This window comes from Seriola lalandi, unplaced genomic scaffold (assembly GCF_002814215.2).
Source record: "Seriola lalandi dorsalis isolate HSWRI2012SDOR001 ecotype SW California unplaced genomic scaffold, Sedor1 jcf7180002055008, whole genome shotgun sequence".
Taxonomy (NCBI): domain Eukaryota; kingdom Metazoa; phylum Chordata; class Actinopteri; order Carangiformes; family Carangidae; genus Seriola; species Seriola lalandi.
In genome coordinates this window covers 3,643,972-3,659,045 of record NW_019525551.1, presented here as the reverse complement: position 1 = coordinate 3,659,045, position 15,074 = coordinate 3,643,972, and the positions used below count along the sequence as shown (strand labels likewise).

At 43.0% G+C, this 15,074-nt stretch overlaps 2 protein-coding genes across 4 annotated transcripts in view; one reads left to right on the top strand and one right to left on the bottom strand.

The window, feature by feature from the left end:
* Positions 1-7,643, top strand: part of has3 (hyaluronan synthase 3) — a 21,202-nt gene extending 13,559 nt beyond the window's left edge. For all 3 annotated transcript variants that reach the window (XM_023397325.2, XM_087171518.1, XM_023397324.2), the window contains 4 exons: positions 1,570-1,663; positions 1,772-2,322; positions 4,514-4,615; positions 4,719-7,643. In XM_023397325.2, the coding sequence (XP_023253093.1) occupies positions 1,570-1,663; positions 1,772-2,322; positions 4,514-4,615; positions 4,719-5,648 (1,677 nt within the window). In that variant the 3' untranslated portion in view covers positions 5,649-7,643. The remainder of the gene's footprint in view (positions 1-1,569; positions 1,664-1,771; positions 2,323-4,513; positions 4,616-4,718) is intronic.
* A 3,865-nt stretch (positions 7,644-11,508) lies between these two features.
* chtf8 (CTF8, chromosome transmission fidelity factor 8 homolog (S. cerevisiae)) lies at positions 11,509-15,022 on the bottom strand. Its single transcript, XM_023397429.2, has 3 exons — positions 14,869-15,022; positions 14,009-14,132; positions 11,509-13,211 (listed from the first exon to the last, which is right to left on the bottom strand). Exons 1-3 carry the CDS (start codon positions 14,886-14,888, stop codon positions 12,936-12,938), a joined length of 420 nt encoding a protein of 139 aa, XP_023253197.1. The 5' UTR covers positions 14,889-15,022; the 3' UTR covers positions 11,509-12,935.
* Between the last annotated feature and the right edge of the window lie 52 nt (positions 15,023-15,074).

Genomic DNA, 15,074 nt, shown 5'->3' with positions numbered 1-15,074 from the left:
GTAATTTCATGAATGAAAGGGCAGGATTGTTCCTCCGTTCAACAGGTCCTGAGCACTGGCCAAATCCTAGCTGGCCTTTATTTAGAGCTATTAACCCAGAGGGAAGAAGGGAATGCCAGAGGGGCTGAAGGGAGGAGGGGTGAGGGAGGAAGATGAAGGAGAGGGGAACAGATGTTCAGGAAGTGTTCGACTGTAAGTTCTTTCACTTAACGTGATTGGATATCCATAAAATGGGAGTCAAATACTCTTTGATAGTGTTTGACATCATGTTATTCTCTACACTGTGTTTGCATAGCTGTGGTGGTCTGAGGCAGCAGTGCTAATGGCTCTAGTTATGATATTAGATGCAGTGATATCATTTCTTCTTCCTAAAAGTAGCAGCAGCAGAAATAACAGCAATAATACAAGTAATATTACTATGAGAGGATTTATCACTAGTGCTTCTAATTGCAGAAGTAGTTGACTAGTACTAGTTATAGTAGTAGCAGCTGTAAACCAGCATCTTAGTATCTCCTCTGTTGCTTCTGGCGCCATTTCTCCATGACGACAGAGACTGATGTTGGTGTGTTGACAGCGGCTCACATTTCAAATATGGTAAAGGACTGCGACTGCATGTATGTAGCTGTTTTATACCCAGAAAACAGAATTAAACTTCTGGCCCAACATACAGTATACCTGGGGCCTCGGCCCAAGTCTGGCCCTTATACCTCCACATCTCATCTGGGCAGATTTCGACTGTTATCCTTCACTGATTTCCTGTGTGTGCGCCAGAATTGGTCCAGATGTGGAAGCAGCATCTGGCAATCATGATGTATATGGGCCAGATTTGGGCCATGGAACCAGGCGCATTGTAAAGTCAAGTCCATTTTTATTTGTAAAGCGCCAATTCACAACAGAGGTTATCTCAAGGCACTTTTCAAACAGAGCAGGTCCAGACCTTCTCTTTATAATATATAATATAATTATAATTATAATTATAATAGTACACTGGGCCAAAAGAAAACAAGCATGTGGCCTGAGTATGAGTATTCTGCTATCTGCAAAGTGTTACAGACCACTCAAAGAACTTTGGAAGAGTGGAAGTCACATTCACCCGTTCACACACACATTCATTTATAGCACTTTTCTAGCATACACTCCTATTCACACACTGATACATCAGGGTATTTCAGGGTTCAGTTTCTTGCCCCACACACTTGCAGACTAGAGGAGCAGGAAATTGAACCAATGACCTTCCAAATAGTGGACGACCAATTTCTACCTCCTGAACGACAGCCAACCCACATACTGCTGAAACTGCCCCTCCCCTGTTCTGACTAACATGCTCAGGCTCCTCCCATGTGTGGTACTGAAGTGGCAGCCAATATAAACACAGTTAACCCACTTGTAATGTATTTTTTCTCTTTTCTACCTTGTGTCTTCTCCCTCTCCCTGCACGTTCACCCTCTGTCACATAAACTCTTTGACCTCCTTCTATCCGTCCCCTGAACCCGACCCCTCTTACTTTCTGATTCTCACCTTGACATCTTGTCGGGGTCTCCGCTCCCTCACCTCCTCCTTCACCCTCAGATGCCCTCTCGCTGCAGGAATACGCTGAACATCGTGGTGACCACCCTCTTTGCTGCAGTGGTCCTCTTCACCATCCTGCTGGCCTATGTCACAGGTTAAACTTGTGAATTTCATACAGACATAAAGAAGCAAGTACATGTGTCAAAACAAGTGATGGTCATGTTGTTTTATACTTACTCCACTGTGTTTCTTCGTTATAAAGGCTACCAGTTCATCCACACCGAACAGCACCACCTGTCCTTCGGCCTCTATGGTGCCTTCCTCTCCCTCCACCTCCTCCTTCAGAGCCTTTTCGCCTTCCTGGAGCATCGGCGCATGAGGAGCCCGGCCCGGCCCCAGCACCTCCGTCGCTCCGTGGCCCTCTGCATCGCCGCCTACCAGGAGGACCCGGACTACCTGAGGAAGTGCTTGCGCAGCATCCGTCGAATCTCCTTCCCTGGCCTGAAGGTGGTGCTGGTGGTGGATGGGAACCGGCCGGAGGACCGTTACATGATGGACATTTTCCAGGAGGTGATGGGGGGCGCTGACCAGGCCGGCAGTCTGGTGTGGAAGGGAAACTACCACAGTGATGGGAGCGGAGGAGGTGGTGTTGGAGGCGGAGGCAGAAGCACAGTGCACATGGAGGAGGCGGCACGAGTTGCTCGGCTGGTCAGAGGCTGTCGCTACTCCTGCGTCATGCAGGAGTGGGGAGGGAAAAGAGAGGTGATGTACACTGCCTTTAAAGCACTGGGGGACAGTGTGGACTATGTGCAGGTAAGAGCCACAGACAGAAAAAGAGTTCGCATGAATGTCCTTGTGATAAAATGTCTGAGTTTAAAGTTTTACACATGAAGATCTGAGCTCCTCTCTCTGTGAAACCAGAAAATAACCCTGATGATGTCACTACAGTTAACTCTTCTGCTTGAGACTTTAAAGGAAAACCGGTATCCCCATTAACTTGATTACTTTGTTGAACATCAACCTTCATTTAGACTCTGTCCTTACACCTTTTCATTGTTTCAAAACTTCACTACAGTCCTCATGATCAGATGCTTTGTCTTCCAAAAGTTCCAGTCTCTGATTTTATGCTTGTTGTGAGATCATAAGTGTTTCAAATTTCTGTTCTTATAAGTCGAATCGCTTGTCTCGCTTGGATTCTAATATCTTATTCCTCTGTTACTGGTGTATCCTGTTTGTTTTGCTTTGCTTGCTGTGTGTTAAGGCTTGACATATATAAGTATATGGTACCAACTGCTTAAATTCAACACTGCAAGCTTTGATAGCCAATTTCTGGGTTTTTTGGGTCAGAGCTCTGAGTAACCTGTTTACTCCATGTGCATCTCAGTTTATGACGCCAAAGTAAAAGAATAAGCAAAGTTGTGACAAATCATCCTGTGGGGAGCAATAATCTCTGAACCAAATTTCATGGCAATTCATCCAACAGTTGTCAGGACATTTCACTTACTATCAAACATGTCAACCTAATGGTGGCCCCTTGAGGAAAAGTCAGGGGATGTCAGTGGGATAAATCTTCACCATGTCGTGCACAGACAGGTGACAAATTTACAAAATAAATGAAAACCCAACATTAAGTGTCTCAGCCAGGTGTTGGGCCACTACAAGCCGGCAGAGCTGCACTGCTCCTTGACATTGATGCTGGAGGATGAACACCATTCTTCCGAAACATATTGACCTCATTGGGTGTTTTGATGACGGTGGTGCAGCGTGCTGCCTAACGTGTCGATGCAAAGTTTCCCATAGGTGTCGGATTGTTTTTGAGATCAGGTGACTGTGAAGGCCACAGCATATGATTCACTTTTCATTTTCACAGTCATCAAACCATCAGTGACCCCTGGTGTCCTGTGGACGGAGCCATCGTCATCCTGCTTCTCCACTCATTTTGTCTGCATGTCTCCACCAGTTTGTGTCAATCCACCAACTAGATGTTGATATTTTTCACAGGAGAAGTGAAATCTTTGACTGGCCGTCAGTGCTAGATGAGAAGTCAGAGGGTCTTCTGGGGCCTATGAATGTTTGTATAAAATGTCATTATGATCCATCCACTTGTTATATTTATTAGATATTTCAGTTTGGACCAAAGTGGTGGACTGACTGACAGACACCAGACAGACCAGGATTACAATCCCCAGTCATTTGCATGGCTAACGGATGATATTGGCAGAACGCCCTTCACTACAACTGAGTGTGGGTTGGCTGAGTGTGTGTAGTTAGAGCCAAAAATAATCACATTACACAAAGTCCTCAGGGAGACAAATTTATATTCATCTGCATGCTGATTTGATATCTGCCTCGCCTCTGTGCTGGTGCATACAGACGTCCACATGCCTCTGAATTAAATAGATTTTAAAGAGGAGACTGTTTCTACGTAAAGCTTTAGTGTGTGGTAGAAATACCAGCAGCTTTGAATTTGGTTGCTTAAATTGTGCTATAAGCACAGTACCACACAATAACTGTGCCTCTATGGATGTTTGTGTTTGAGCAGACAAACCTTAAACCAAATTTTAAGACTAAATTTAAACCAAACAGGAAATCTGAAAACTATATTTTAAATGAACACCCAACAGTCACCCAAGTCAACTGAAAATCAACATCGGACCCCTCATATAAAGAGTTAACTACTTGCATTCCAAAATGATGGACCACTCTTTATAGCCAGCGGTTGCACGTGCGCCCTCTGCACCCTTGCTTTGGGTCAAAGGTCATGTCCACAGCTGACCTGGTGCTGCACAGTCACAATCAACCAGCTGGGATCTCCGTCAGCAGCCTCTCATTTCTCTCATGGATTTTAGCATTAATACCACTGAGTGCTCTGCAACACCTGCAACCTTCATTTGAGCAGTGCCTGTAAGTGGCAGTGTCTGTGTGTGTGACCCTCAGCATTATTACACCATGTGTGTGTGTGTGTGTGTGTGTGTGTGTGTGTGTGTGTGTGTGTGTTTTTCAGGTGTGTGACTCAGACACAGTTCTGGATCCAGCATGTACCATCGAAATGCTGAAGATCCTTGAGGAAGATCCGATGGTGGGAGGAGTCGGTGGAGACGTACAGGTGAAATATAATACCATCAGTCGTGGAAAGTGTAATGAAGGTTGACTGAAGCGTCTTGGGGAAGTTTCATTTTCTTCCTTTCTTGACTTTCTCCATCCTCCAGATCCTCAACAAGTACGACTCGTGGATCTCCTTCCTGAGCAGTGTGCGCTACTGGATGGCGTTCAACATTGAGCGAGCCTGCCAGTCCTACTTTGGCTGTGTCCAGTGTATCAGTGGCCCCCTGGGGATGTACAGGAACTCCTTGCTCCAGCGCTTCCTGGAGCCCTGGTACCACCAGACCTTCCTGGGCTCCAAGTGCAGCTTCGGCGATGACCGCCACCTCACCAATCGGGTGCTCAGCTTCGGCTACAAGACGAAATTCACGGCGCGATCGCAGTGCCAGACTGAGACGCCGACCGAGTATCTGCGTTGGCTCAACCAGCAGACTAGATGGAGCAAGTCCTACTTCCGTGAGTGGCTCTACAACGCCCTGTGGTTCCACAAGCACAGCCTCTGGATGACCTACGAGTCTGTGGTCACCGGCTTCTTCCCCTTCTTCTTGGTTGCCACCGTCATCCATCTCTTCTACCGTGGAAGGCTGTGGAACATCCTGCTCTTTCTACTGACCGTGCAGCTGGTCGGGATGGTGAAGGCAACCTACGCCTGTTTCCTGCGTGGCAGCTTGGTCATGATCTTCATGTCGCTCTACTCTCTGATCTACATGTCCAGCTTGCTCCCTGCCAAAATATTTGCCTTGCTCACCATCAACAAGGCTGGATGGGGAACTTCGGGCCGCAGGAAGATCGTCGTCAACCTGATTGGCGCCGTGCCCGTCACGGTGTGGGCGATGGTGCTGCTCGGAGGTGTGGTGTATACGGTCTACTGTGAAACACAGGAGCCGTTCAGTGAGACAGAGAAAGCCTTGTTGATAACAGGGACAATACTCTACGCCTGCTACTGGGTCATTCTGCTGGTGCTCTACCTTGCAATCATAGCCAAACGGTGTAACAAGAGGGAGGAGCAGTATCACCTGCCATATGCAGAGGCATAAACCTGTTACCAGGGAGACTGGTAGGACATTCGCGCCACATTTCACTGCAGTATGACTCTAGCACGGTCTCTGTTGACCCTGTGCACTGCTAGAGTGATGAGCTGTGAACCAGGAACACACTCACATCTTCATCACTGGTGCTAAAAAAAAAAAAAGGTGTGAATCTGCAATCTGAGCAGCAGGAAGTGAATCCAGTTGGGGAAGACTCAGAGATGACTGGATCCATACAGCTTCCCCATTTATATCATTCTCAATGGTGCTTCATATTGAAAAACCAAACCAAACCGAACTGACCCAGGTTATCAAGTGTTCATACACTGATGTGATAGTGACGTGCTCAGAAGAACATTAGGTAGTTTGTGGGTACAGGTTAGCGGTTAAACTGACCGGAGGGTGCGAGTAAGAGAGTTAAAGGTCTTAGTTACTGGTTGGTCAGTTTTTCGTGTTCTTCATTTTAATAAAGATGAGATGGGATCAAATGTAACGGAACTGAGCTTCTATTATAAAACAAAAAAAACAATCAACAAAATAGCAAGGTAGTTTTCTCAGATTAGTCAACGCACCCCTTTTTCAGACAGGAAGTGAACCTCAGACGGATTTAGACACTGGAGCGCATCTGGATGGTGTTCAGACAGAAACGTAAAGTAATTGTATGTAGTGAAGCTGCCGACAGAATCAAATTAAAGACCCGGCTGGGCGTAAACGAATAGATGTGAATTTGTCGGCACAAGTTGAAAACGTGTCGACCTGAGCGTAAAAATGTGCTGATTTTGGTGCTTTATGAATATGTTTTATAAAAGTACAGAGATGAGGGAAAAACTGACTGAAGGGAAAATAATAGAAAGACCTGGAGTACCTTCCATCAAACTCTCGGTAAGACAGCGAACAAGCTTACCCCCAAACTTCAAAGTAACAGAGCTTTACTGGGATTAATAACTCTGATATAGTTACTGATTGTCAAATTACAACCCTTTACATTACTTGCTAGTGAAAATACTAAGTAATGTGTTACAAATCACCACTGAATATGAGGCTTCAGCAGACTGAGAGTATTTCCCTGTAAAAAAAAAAAAAAAAATTCCCTCTTTGTGTTTCCACTTCGTGAGCCACAGCTAAAGGATACTGAAAAGTGCAGTCGCAGAGGGAAGGACGTTGCTACAGAGACAGAGCGAACAGGAGCAATCATTACAGCAACGTACATACAGTATAGTCATGTGAGTAGTGTATTCAGATGGACCTTAGAACTCCAAAGCGATCCTTTAAGTGCACGTTCTGAGACGTACCAGTTTTAAGGAAGTACTCTAAAGAGAGCACGAGAAGTTCTCTTGAGCCCACGTCTCGCAGCTGGATGCAGCGGTGTGGAACCAGCTCTCTCATCAGCCATCAACAGCACAATCATCTGCTCCAGCTGTATTTTGTGAAGCAGCTGTGATCTACCAGACCAGACAATCTAACATATCTGAACATGTGACATGCAGTTGTATCTTTGGTGCTGTTGAGCAGTGTCAAATGAGTAAACTTATCGTTGTACATCGTGGTCCAATTCTCAGCTTACAGTGGTTTCATTCAGAGGTTTTTTACAAGGTGACTTTTACATATTGTGAAGGTGCCAAATTATGTTTGTGTAACAGTAAAGTTTTACTACTGGACTCTATTCTCTTAACTGGACATTTGTGTCGTTTTACATGAGGTGTAGACTTTGTTTATTCATCCCATCAACACCAGAGTAAAGACTGAAAACCAAAGAGATTTCTCTGAAGTGAGGGCTTTGCTTTCACTTGTTTCTTTATTGTTTTCAAATGTCATATGATCTCAGATCCGTCCACCTGTCAAGTATGACACCATCAGCAATATCTGTATCTACACTGACAGCGGTGGACATTTCCTCTTTGTGCCATTTAAGTTATGTTCATGTGGTTTTACTTTGAGCGGGCTGTATGAGTTTAAACTTGAAAGTTCAACAAGGACACATACATTAAAGAGACATTGTGTTTATAGGCTGTCTCTGTCTGATGGTCACGCAGCGATGCAGGAAATCTTCCTTCTTGATTTTCTGCTGTTTCTCTGGGCATCACAGGATGCTGGAACTTTCCTAAGTCATTAAAAATGCTTCCTGTTTTGGACACAATCTTCCCATTCATACCAAATAGAGAATGTCTCCATGATTTAAATGACAGCACTGACATTTTCCCCCATGCCCTTATAATATCCCGATTATATCTTTTGTTCACTGCGATGAACTATGTTCGCTGTTCGCTTTAAAAAAAAAAAAGAAGAGAAATACATTTTCAAGCATTAATTAGACCTTCTGTTATAATCTCCCTTGTGTCAGTGGAAGTAAACAGGTAACTGTGGAGAAGTAGCAGCTGCTCAACTCTGATCAGTTCACTTGGCTTTGGATCAGTCTCTGTTGCTAAGATGCTGAAGAGTCCAGCCTCAGATAAGTGAGAGGCTTGAATAAGAGGAGACACCAGGCCAACTACAGAGAAAGGCCCAGAGATTACAGACTGTCTGGGGGGTTTATTTTAGTGGACATATGATGCTGTTTTCTTTTTATACTGGAGGGTGTAGTAGACGCCAGTTTGTAAGGGATATATTTACCATGTTTGTTTTAAATCTGACTCAAGAAACTTACAGGAGAACGAGGCCTTTCAAGAGCAAAACCACACTTTAACATCAAACTGAAAATAATCCTTGTGTTTTCATGTTGGCAGAGGATTACCCAACTTTTGTTTCTTGTATTTTTCCTCCATTCAACAGTTACAATAGAGATGTAATGGAGAGAGAAAGAGGAATGACATGCAACAAATGTCCCCAGCTGGAATCAGACCAGGGTCATTGCAATTATATGATAGGCTGCATGTACAGTCATGACACGCCTGCACTTACCCCAGAATACAATTACAAATGCTTTGGTATTAAAGTGATTGTTCAGGTTATTTGATGTGAGGTTGTGTGGGGTACTTATCCATAGGCACTGTATTACCTGCAGTAGTTTCAGATCAGCACGCTGCCACTTTAGAGAAGCAACTGGAGCTGAGTGATGAGCTGCTTGTGGACGGCGTCATCCTCCTTATCTGTTTATCACCTGTTATCTGTCGTCAAAGAGCACTTTCCTTTGGAACCACAGTTTGTAAACCATTAAATTATCATAAAACTATGCACACTGTATTACTCCGCGGATCAGACCGATGAAGTCAGACGGAGCTAAGTGTAGCTGTGCTTGTGCGTAGTAATACGGTGAAGAAAAAAAAAAAGCAGCAGCACAAAAGGAAAGTGGCTATTTGGCAGCAGATAGATATATTCAAAATAAAGCGAATATTTAAAGTGATATCAGCTTTTTTCTGTGGGCTACAATATGTTTTTTGCTGTCCCCGTCCACAGCAGCTCATCTCTCAGCTTCTCCTGCTGCTTCTCTAAACTGAGAGCTGCTCCAAATCTATTGCAGGTAATTCACTGACTATAGGTAAGTACCTCACACAACCCCACATCAAATAACCCGAACTATCACTTAAACATGTTTATCTTTTGTTTGCATCGGAGAAAAAAATCTGATCTCACCCCAATCAGAACTCCAGAAATGGACAGGACATTATTGACACCCTGAACTCAATATTTGGTAGCAAACCTTTGGAAACAATAACTGAAATCAATCGCTTCCTGTAACCATGGACAGCCTCTCCTAGAATGTTGGACCAGCTGCTGTTTTGAGATTTCCCCTTCTGTTCTATGGGGTTTAGATCTGGACTCTTTGCTGGCCACGTCAGAACTCTCCGCTTTGTCTTAAACCATTTCTGGGTGCTCTTGGAAGCATGCTTGGGGTCATTGTCCCGCTGGAGGACCCATGACCTCTGATGGACACACTGGGCCTTACATTGAGCTCCAAAATTCTCTGGTAACCCTCAGATTTCATGATGCCATGCACACAGTTGAGGCAATGGTGCCAGAAGCAGCAAAGCAACCCTAAAATATCTGTGAACCTCCCCCATGTTTGACCACAGGGACTGTGTTCTTTTCTTTGAAGGCCTCATTTCAGTTTCTGTAAATGGTGCTATGAGATGCTTGACCAAAAAGTACTATTTTGGTCTCATCTGCCCACAAGATGTTCTCACAGAAGGATTTTGGCTTCCTCAGGTAAGTTTTTGGCAAACTCCAGTCTGGCATTTTCATGCCTCTGAGTCAACAGTGGGGTCCTTCTGGGTCTCCTACCATAGTTTCCTGTTTGATTTAGATGGTGATGGATGATGCCATAATGCTTGAATATGTTTGGAAGTTGATTGAGGTGCTTTTCCCACCATTCAAACAATAATTTGTTGCATCAATTTTTCACTTCTGTCCACATCCAGAACTTCTTAAGGACGTTGCACACACTGGATCTCTGAAGATAGACTTGGAGCCTTGAGATCGTCCATGGTTTCCCACAATTTTGGGTCTTAAATCCCTTCACAGTTCTTTGCTCTTCTTTCTTTTCTCCATACTCAGTGTGTTCCAATCCAATTATCACTTACAATTTTAAAAAGGTGCCAATAATGTCCGGTCCCTTTCTGGAGTTCTTTGTAGAATGATTTCAGATATCACTTTTTCTCCTCTGCTCTTCTGGGTTGTTTCAATGCAAACAAAGAAATAAACATGAATATCGACGCATTTGTGATTGCAACAATTTTCTGAATGAAGTGCAGGTGTGCCAATATGTTTGGCTATAACTGTATGTGTCTTAACGACTAGGTCGCCAGATGCACCAGTTAATCCAACCTTACATCCTGCTGGCATCAAGGTCATTCTGTCCTACGCTTTGGTCTGGAGCAGGCGATCTCAGCTGCTAGTGACAGGGGTTTCATGATATTTGGTGTGGATATACTCTTCTCTAGAGGAGGATTTCTCATGCTGACCTCCTTCAGGTTCTTTGAGCTCCACCATCCAGCTAAAGTTTCCACTTGCTCCTCACTTTTGGTCCATCACAAGGTATTTTATGTTGATTTTGGCCTGATTTTCATGAAACTTGCTGTAGATATTCATGGTCCTCTGAGGTTAAACATCCTATTGATTTTCAGGCCATGTAGTGCCATGCCTGAGTGGAAACACAACAGATTATATATATATATCAATATATATATTGCAAATTTGTTCTTATGGCTGGCTGAGATGGAAAAGTTGGTGTTTGAACATAGAGAAAATGCAACAAATGACCGCAGCGACAGATTCTTTAAATATACGTTGATGCCAATGACAGCTGCTTGTTTGCTCTACTGTAGGCAACGCATTCATGTAATGCTGCCACAAATAACTCTATGGCATACCGGGTGTGTTATTTGTATTTGTAAACACATTTTTATTCCAATGTGTAATGAACATTGCACTTCTGGGAGCTGTTGGATTGGCTTTAAACTTCAATAGTTTATATGTCAACAGTGCCACTGAATCACTGCCCACATCTGTGAACATGGTCTGATTTGATCTGAATGAAAAGCTACATTATTACACTGTATTTCACTCCACACCACTCTGCAGGATGAATACACACCAAGAGCTGTTTCACTATTGAAGTTATGTGAGAAATGTCAGTCACTAATTAAAATGACTGAGTTTTTCCTGTAACAACATGGTTCTTCTAGGTATGACTTTGTAAACATGTTGCCAGCATGCTTTAGTGTGTGTGTGTGTGGGAGGTGTCTGAATGCTGAGGAAAGGGGTAAGAAGCTTTATAGCAGCTGAATGAATCGGTCCATTCAGTCATTATGCTCTAAGAGGACGGCTTTTTACTGCTGGGGTTACACCTCAACATGGGAACCGCCTCCACCAAACAAAAACACACACACAGTGAATACTCTGGAAACACATGAAGTCAGTATTCAACTTAAAATTCTTTTCTGCCACAACATTTGACATTTATTGAGTATGAATATGATGATATTGTTTAGTGGCAGGATGGGATTATTACAGGACTCCATTAATAGTCAAGTGTTGGTCCAAACCTCAGTAAGAGTCAGAGGGAGGGTGGTCCACACTGCAGCTTTCTTGATGTGTATCCCTGTTTGTCTCTTTACCATGCTGCAGTATATTAAGCACATTGACAGTGTTGTTGGGAGGCGGCAGAACCACCTTCATCCTGCCCACTGAAACGTTTACTCCTCCACCATCAAAGCATTGCAGATTGGTGTGAGCAGGTCCCTGTGAGGAGGGACTCACTCGGTGGTTGAGCAAATCAGTTCAATAGTGTCTCATTTGTGAGGGTGAACGTGGATTCCTGCAGGTTTGGCCATGTGCATTCATGGAGTGCAATTTCATTTAACATTCCACAACCATCTCCAAGCAATTTTTTTTCTAATCCTAAACTGTTGAGAAGAGCAAGTCCTGAAATACTGACTTACAGACTGGATCATGAAGCAAGCGTTTACCAGGCAGGGAGTCTGATGAAAGACACCATCGAGTTTCATTATGGGAGGTATGAGACAGACGAGGGCCTCAGGTTATCTCAGCCTCAGCTGCTTCAATCTTGAATTTTGTCTTCAATTGTATGAAACTGTGACAGTAAAGTGCAGGAGTCCCTTTTAATGGAGCTTAATACGAATTTGCTGAACTATCAGAGAATGTCTGGTGGAGTGAAAAACTCTCTTTTTGTTATAAATTTAAATAAATGGCCATATGATTAATTACCAAACTAATCTTAGCTGTTCACAGTCTTTCTGTAGTCGCCTTTTTATTCTTAATGCAACTGTGTGCTGTGTAAGTAAAGCCCTTCTTCACTTTATCATAACATCAAAAGGATTGTGACCATATAGGCAACACTTAACATTTTAGTCAGGTGCCAATATTATGTTTTGCAACAGAAAAATGAGTGCTGTCACTGAGGCTGTACAGACTCCATTTGGTGATTAACTCTGAGAGAATATCAGTGGGACATCTCCAGAAAATATAGACAAACGCGGAATATGAAATGAAAATTAACACATTTTACGAGCCTTTTCAACTCTAAACACCTGCAGTGTATTTCCACATACTATGAAACCTTTTCTCTAAACTTCAATTCTTGGTTCATATTAAGTTACAGAGACATGTGTCTAGATGCCAAGTGGAGATAATTTTACTCTACATATTAATTTTTTTCACAACACAACATTCATTAATACTTGAGGAGCCTCATTAAAGACTCTTGTTGGAATCACTACAGCTTAAATGTTGACAGAAACTGAAGTATATTGAGTCCATTACTGTAAAGCTGTAAAGGTGAGAAGGATCAGTCTGTTATTGTCAGACACAACCTCTGACCCTGTGAGGAAACATGTCCCACTACACCTTCTTAGGTACATTAGTAATGATGGGTTTGGGGCGAGTCTTAAAGATCAGCTTCCGTTTGATCAGGGCAGACACGTAGTAAGACTTGGAGGTGGCCCCATGCTGGTCCGTTTCCATGGGTACCTGTGTGGCATCATCACTGTTAGCATCATGATTGCTCAGGGTGTCCTGCAAATGGTCGGACTGCTTGGTGAGGACAGCAAATTGTTTCTCCAGTTTGACCTGCTTGCCATACAGAATGTGATGTCCTACAATCAGCACTGGCACCCCCTGGTGGAAGGAGGAAGAAAAGACTCAGGGAAGACATGTTGGAAAATATTGAAAAGTTGTCCATCAAAATGACATTTTTAAATTGCTTGTTTTGTCTGATGCACAGTCCAAAACCTCAAGATACTCAGTTTACTATCATGTAAGAAAGAGAAATGTGGCAAATCCTCTCAACTGAGACGCTGGAAGCAAAAATGACAAATGAAAAAATGAACCGATTAATTTTCTGTTGTTCTACTAATCGATTGAAACCACAAGCTCCTTATGTTATGAGATAAGAAACAAAAAGGATTAAAAATGTAAATACACTCCATTTCATCAAAAACATTAATTAAAGTGCCATATGCTAAGTGCATAAGTGCAAAAGTGCATGTTTACTATAGAAATGGGCAGATTCCCAGGAACACATGATAATACAGATGAAGGAACTGATGAGAAATTAAATCTCCTATAATTAACTACAGGTGAGAAAATGGTGCATTTAGATACTGATAAAGTACCTGTACTCTGTGAAGCCAGGACAGTGACTTTAGATTTTTTAGATGACTTGCATGATATTTATTTTTTATATTGTGAAAAATATCACATATGTTGGAGAATATAGCAATATTCTATATTACTGATATATGATTAGCCAAAGCCTAGTCCTACTCCTGACAGACACTAAACTACCTTTGCTATTGTTGATTTGCATGCACATTAAAGAAACTTAAGAGTACAGCCTGGGTTCTGTCAAAAAGCTAAAAATAGCTGTTTTTGGTTTGGCCACAGCATCTTTTGCTTTGCAGTCTTTTGTTTACCTCTTTGGTGTAGAGCAGGTCTCCCATCACATTTCCTGCCAGACCAGAGTTGTGTCTGGACATCATCTCTCCCTGCAGCTCCACCAGCAGCCATTCTGGAGGACTGCTGCCATCCACACTGCCTCTGAAGGAACACACACACACACACACACACACACACACACACACACACACACACACACACACACACACACACCAACTAGAATACCTACAAAGACTCAATTACAAAATCCCACAATGCTGCAATGTCAAAACTAGTTCGCCACAGTATCTTTCAGTCATGTAATTGCTGAACTGTTGTCAGCAAATAACAGAAAAAGAGAAAAAGAAAACAGCGCAGAAAACGAGTAAAGGTTAATAGCTAGATGACAAAAATACACAAAATTGAAAAAGACAGACATTAAATTAACATCAAACAGAAAATGGTATGAGCAATGGCAGTGGTTAAAGAGAAGAAAATGTCAACAGGCTTTGACAGTTGCGCTGCAGAATACCTCAATAAGGTGATGCGGTCATTATATGCATAGTAACACTGCTATAGCCGCAGTTCCAGCCGTAGAATCTAACGGACTATTTCTTCAGCGGACGCAATAAAATCATCCATTTCATTTCTTTAGTAAGTAAGCGTGTAATATGAGGAATAATCTACATCGAACAGGTCATTAAAGGGAAATTAATCCCTTGAGGGTGATGCAGGACCCCGACTCGAAGCTGTACATTATCCCTCAGTAACGTTTATTCTGGCCTGTTCTGTTACATGATGCTGGAGGCGTCCTCCGAAAAACTGACGTAGCTGGAAAAACAAATGTACCAGGTAACAGTGAGCTTAAGTGCAGTTACCGGTAGTTCACCATTCTTACCTTACGACTATTTGAACCATTGTGCCGTCAGTCAGCGAAGACCGTCGTGTAACATTAACAAAACAAAAAAGATAATTTATCAATCCATTTACTTAAAGTCAGTCCCAACACAGCAGCTTTAACAGCAACAACGACCACCACAACTTAGTCAGTGTTCACGTTTCAATACTATTTCCCGCCAGCTGTGTCAGAGTGATGACGCATTT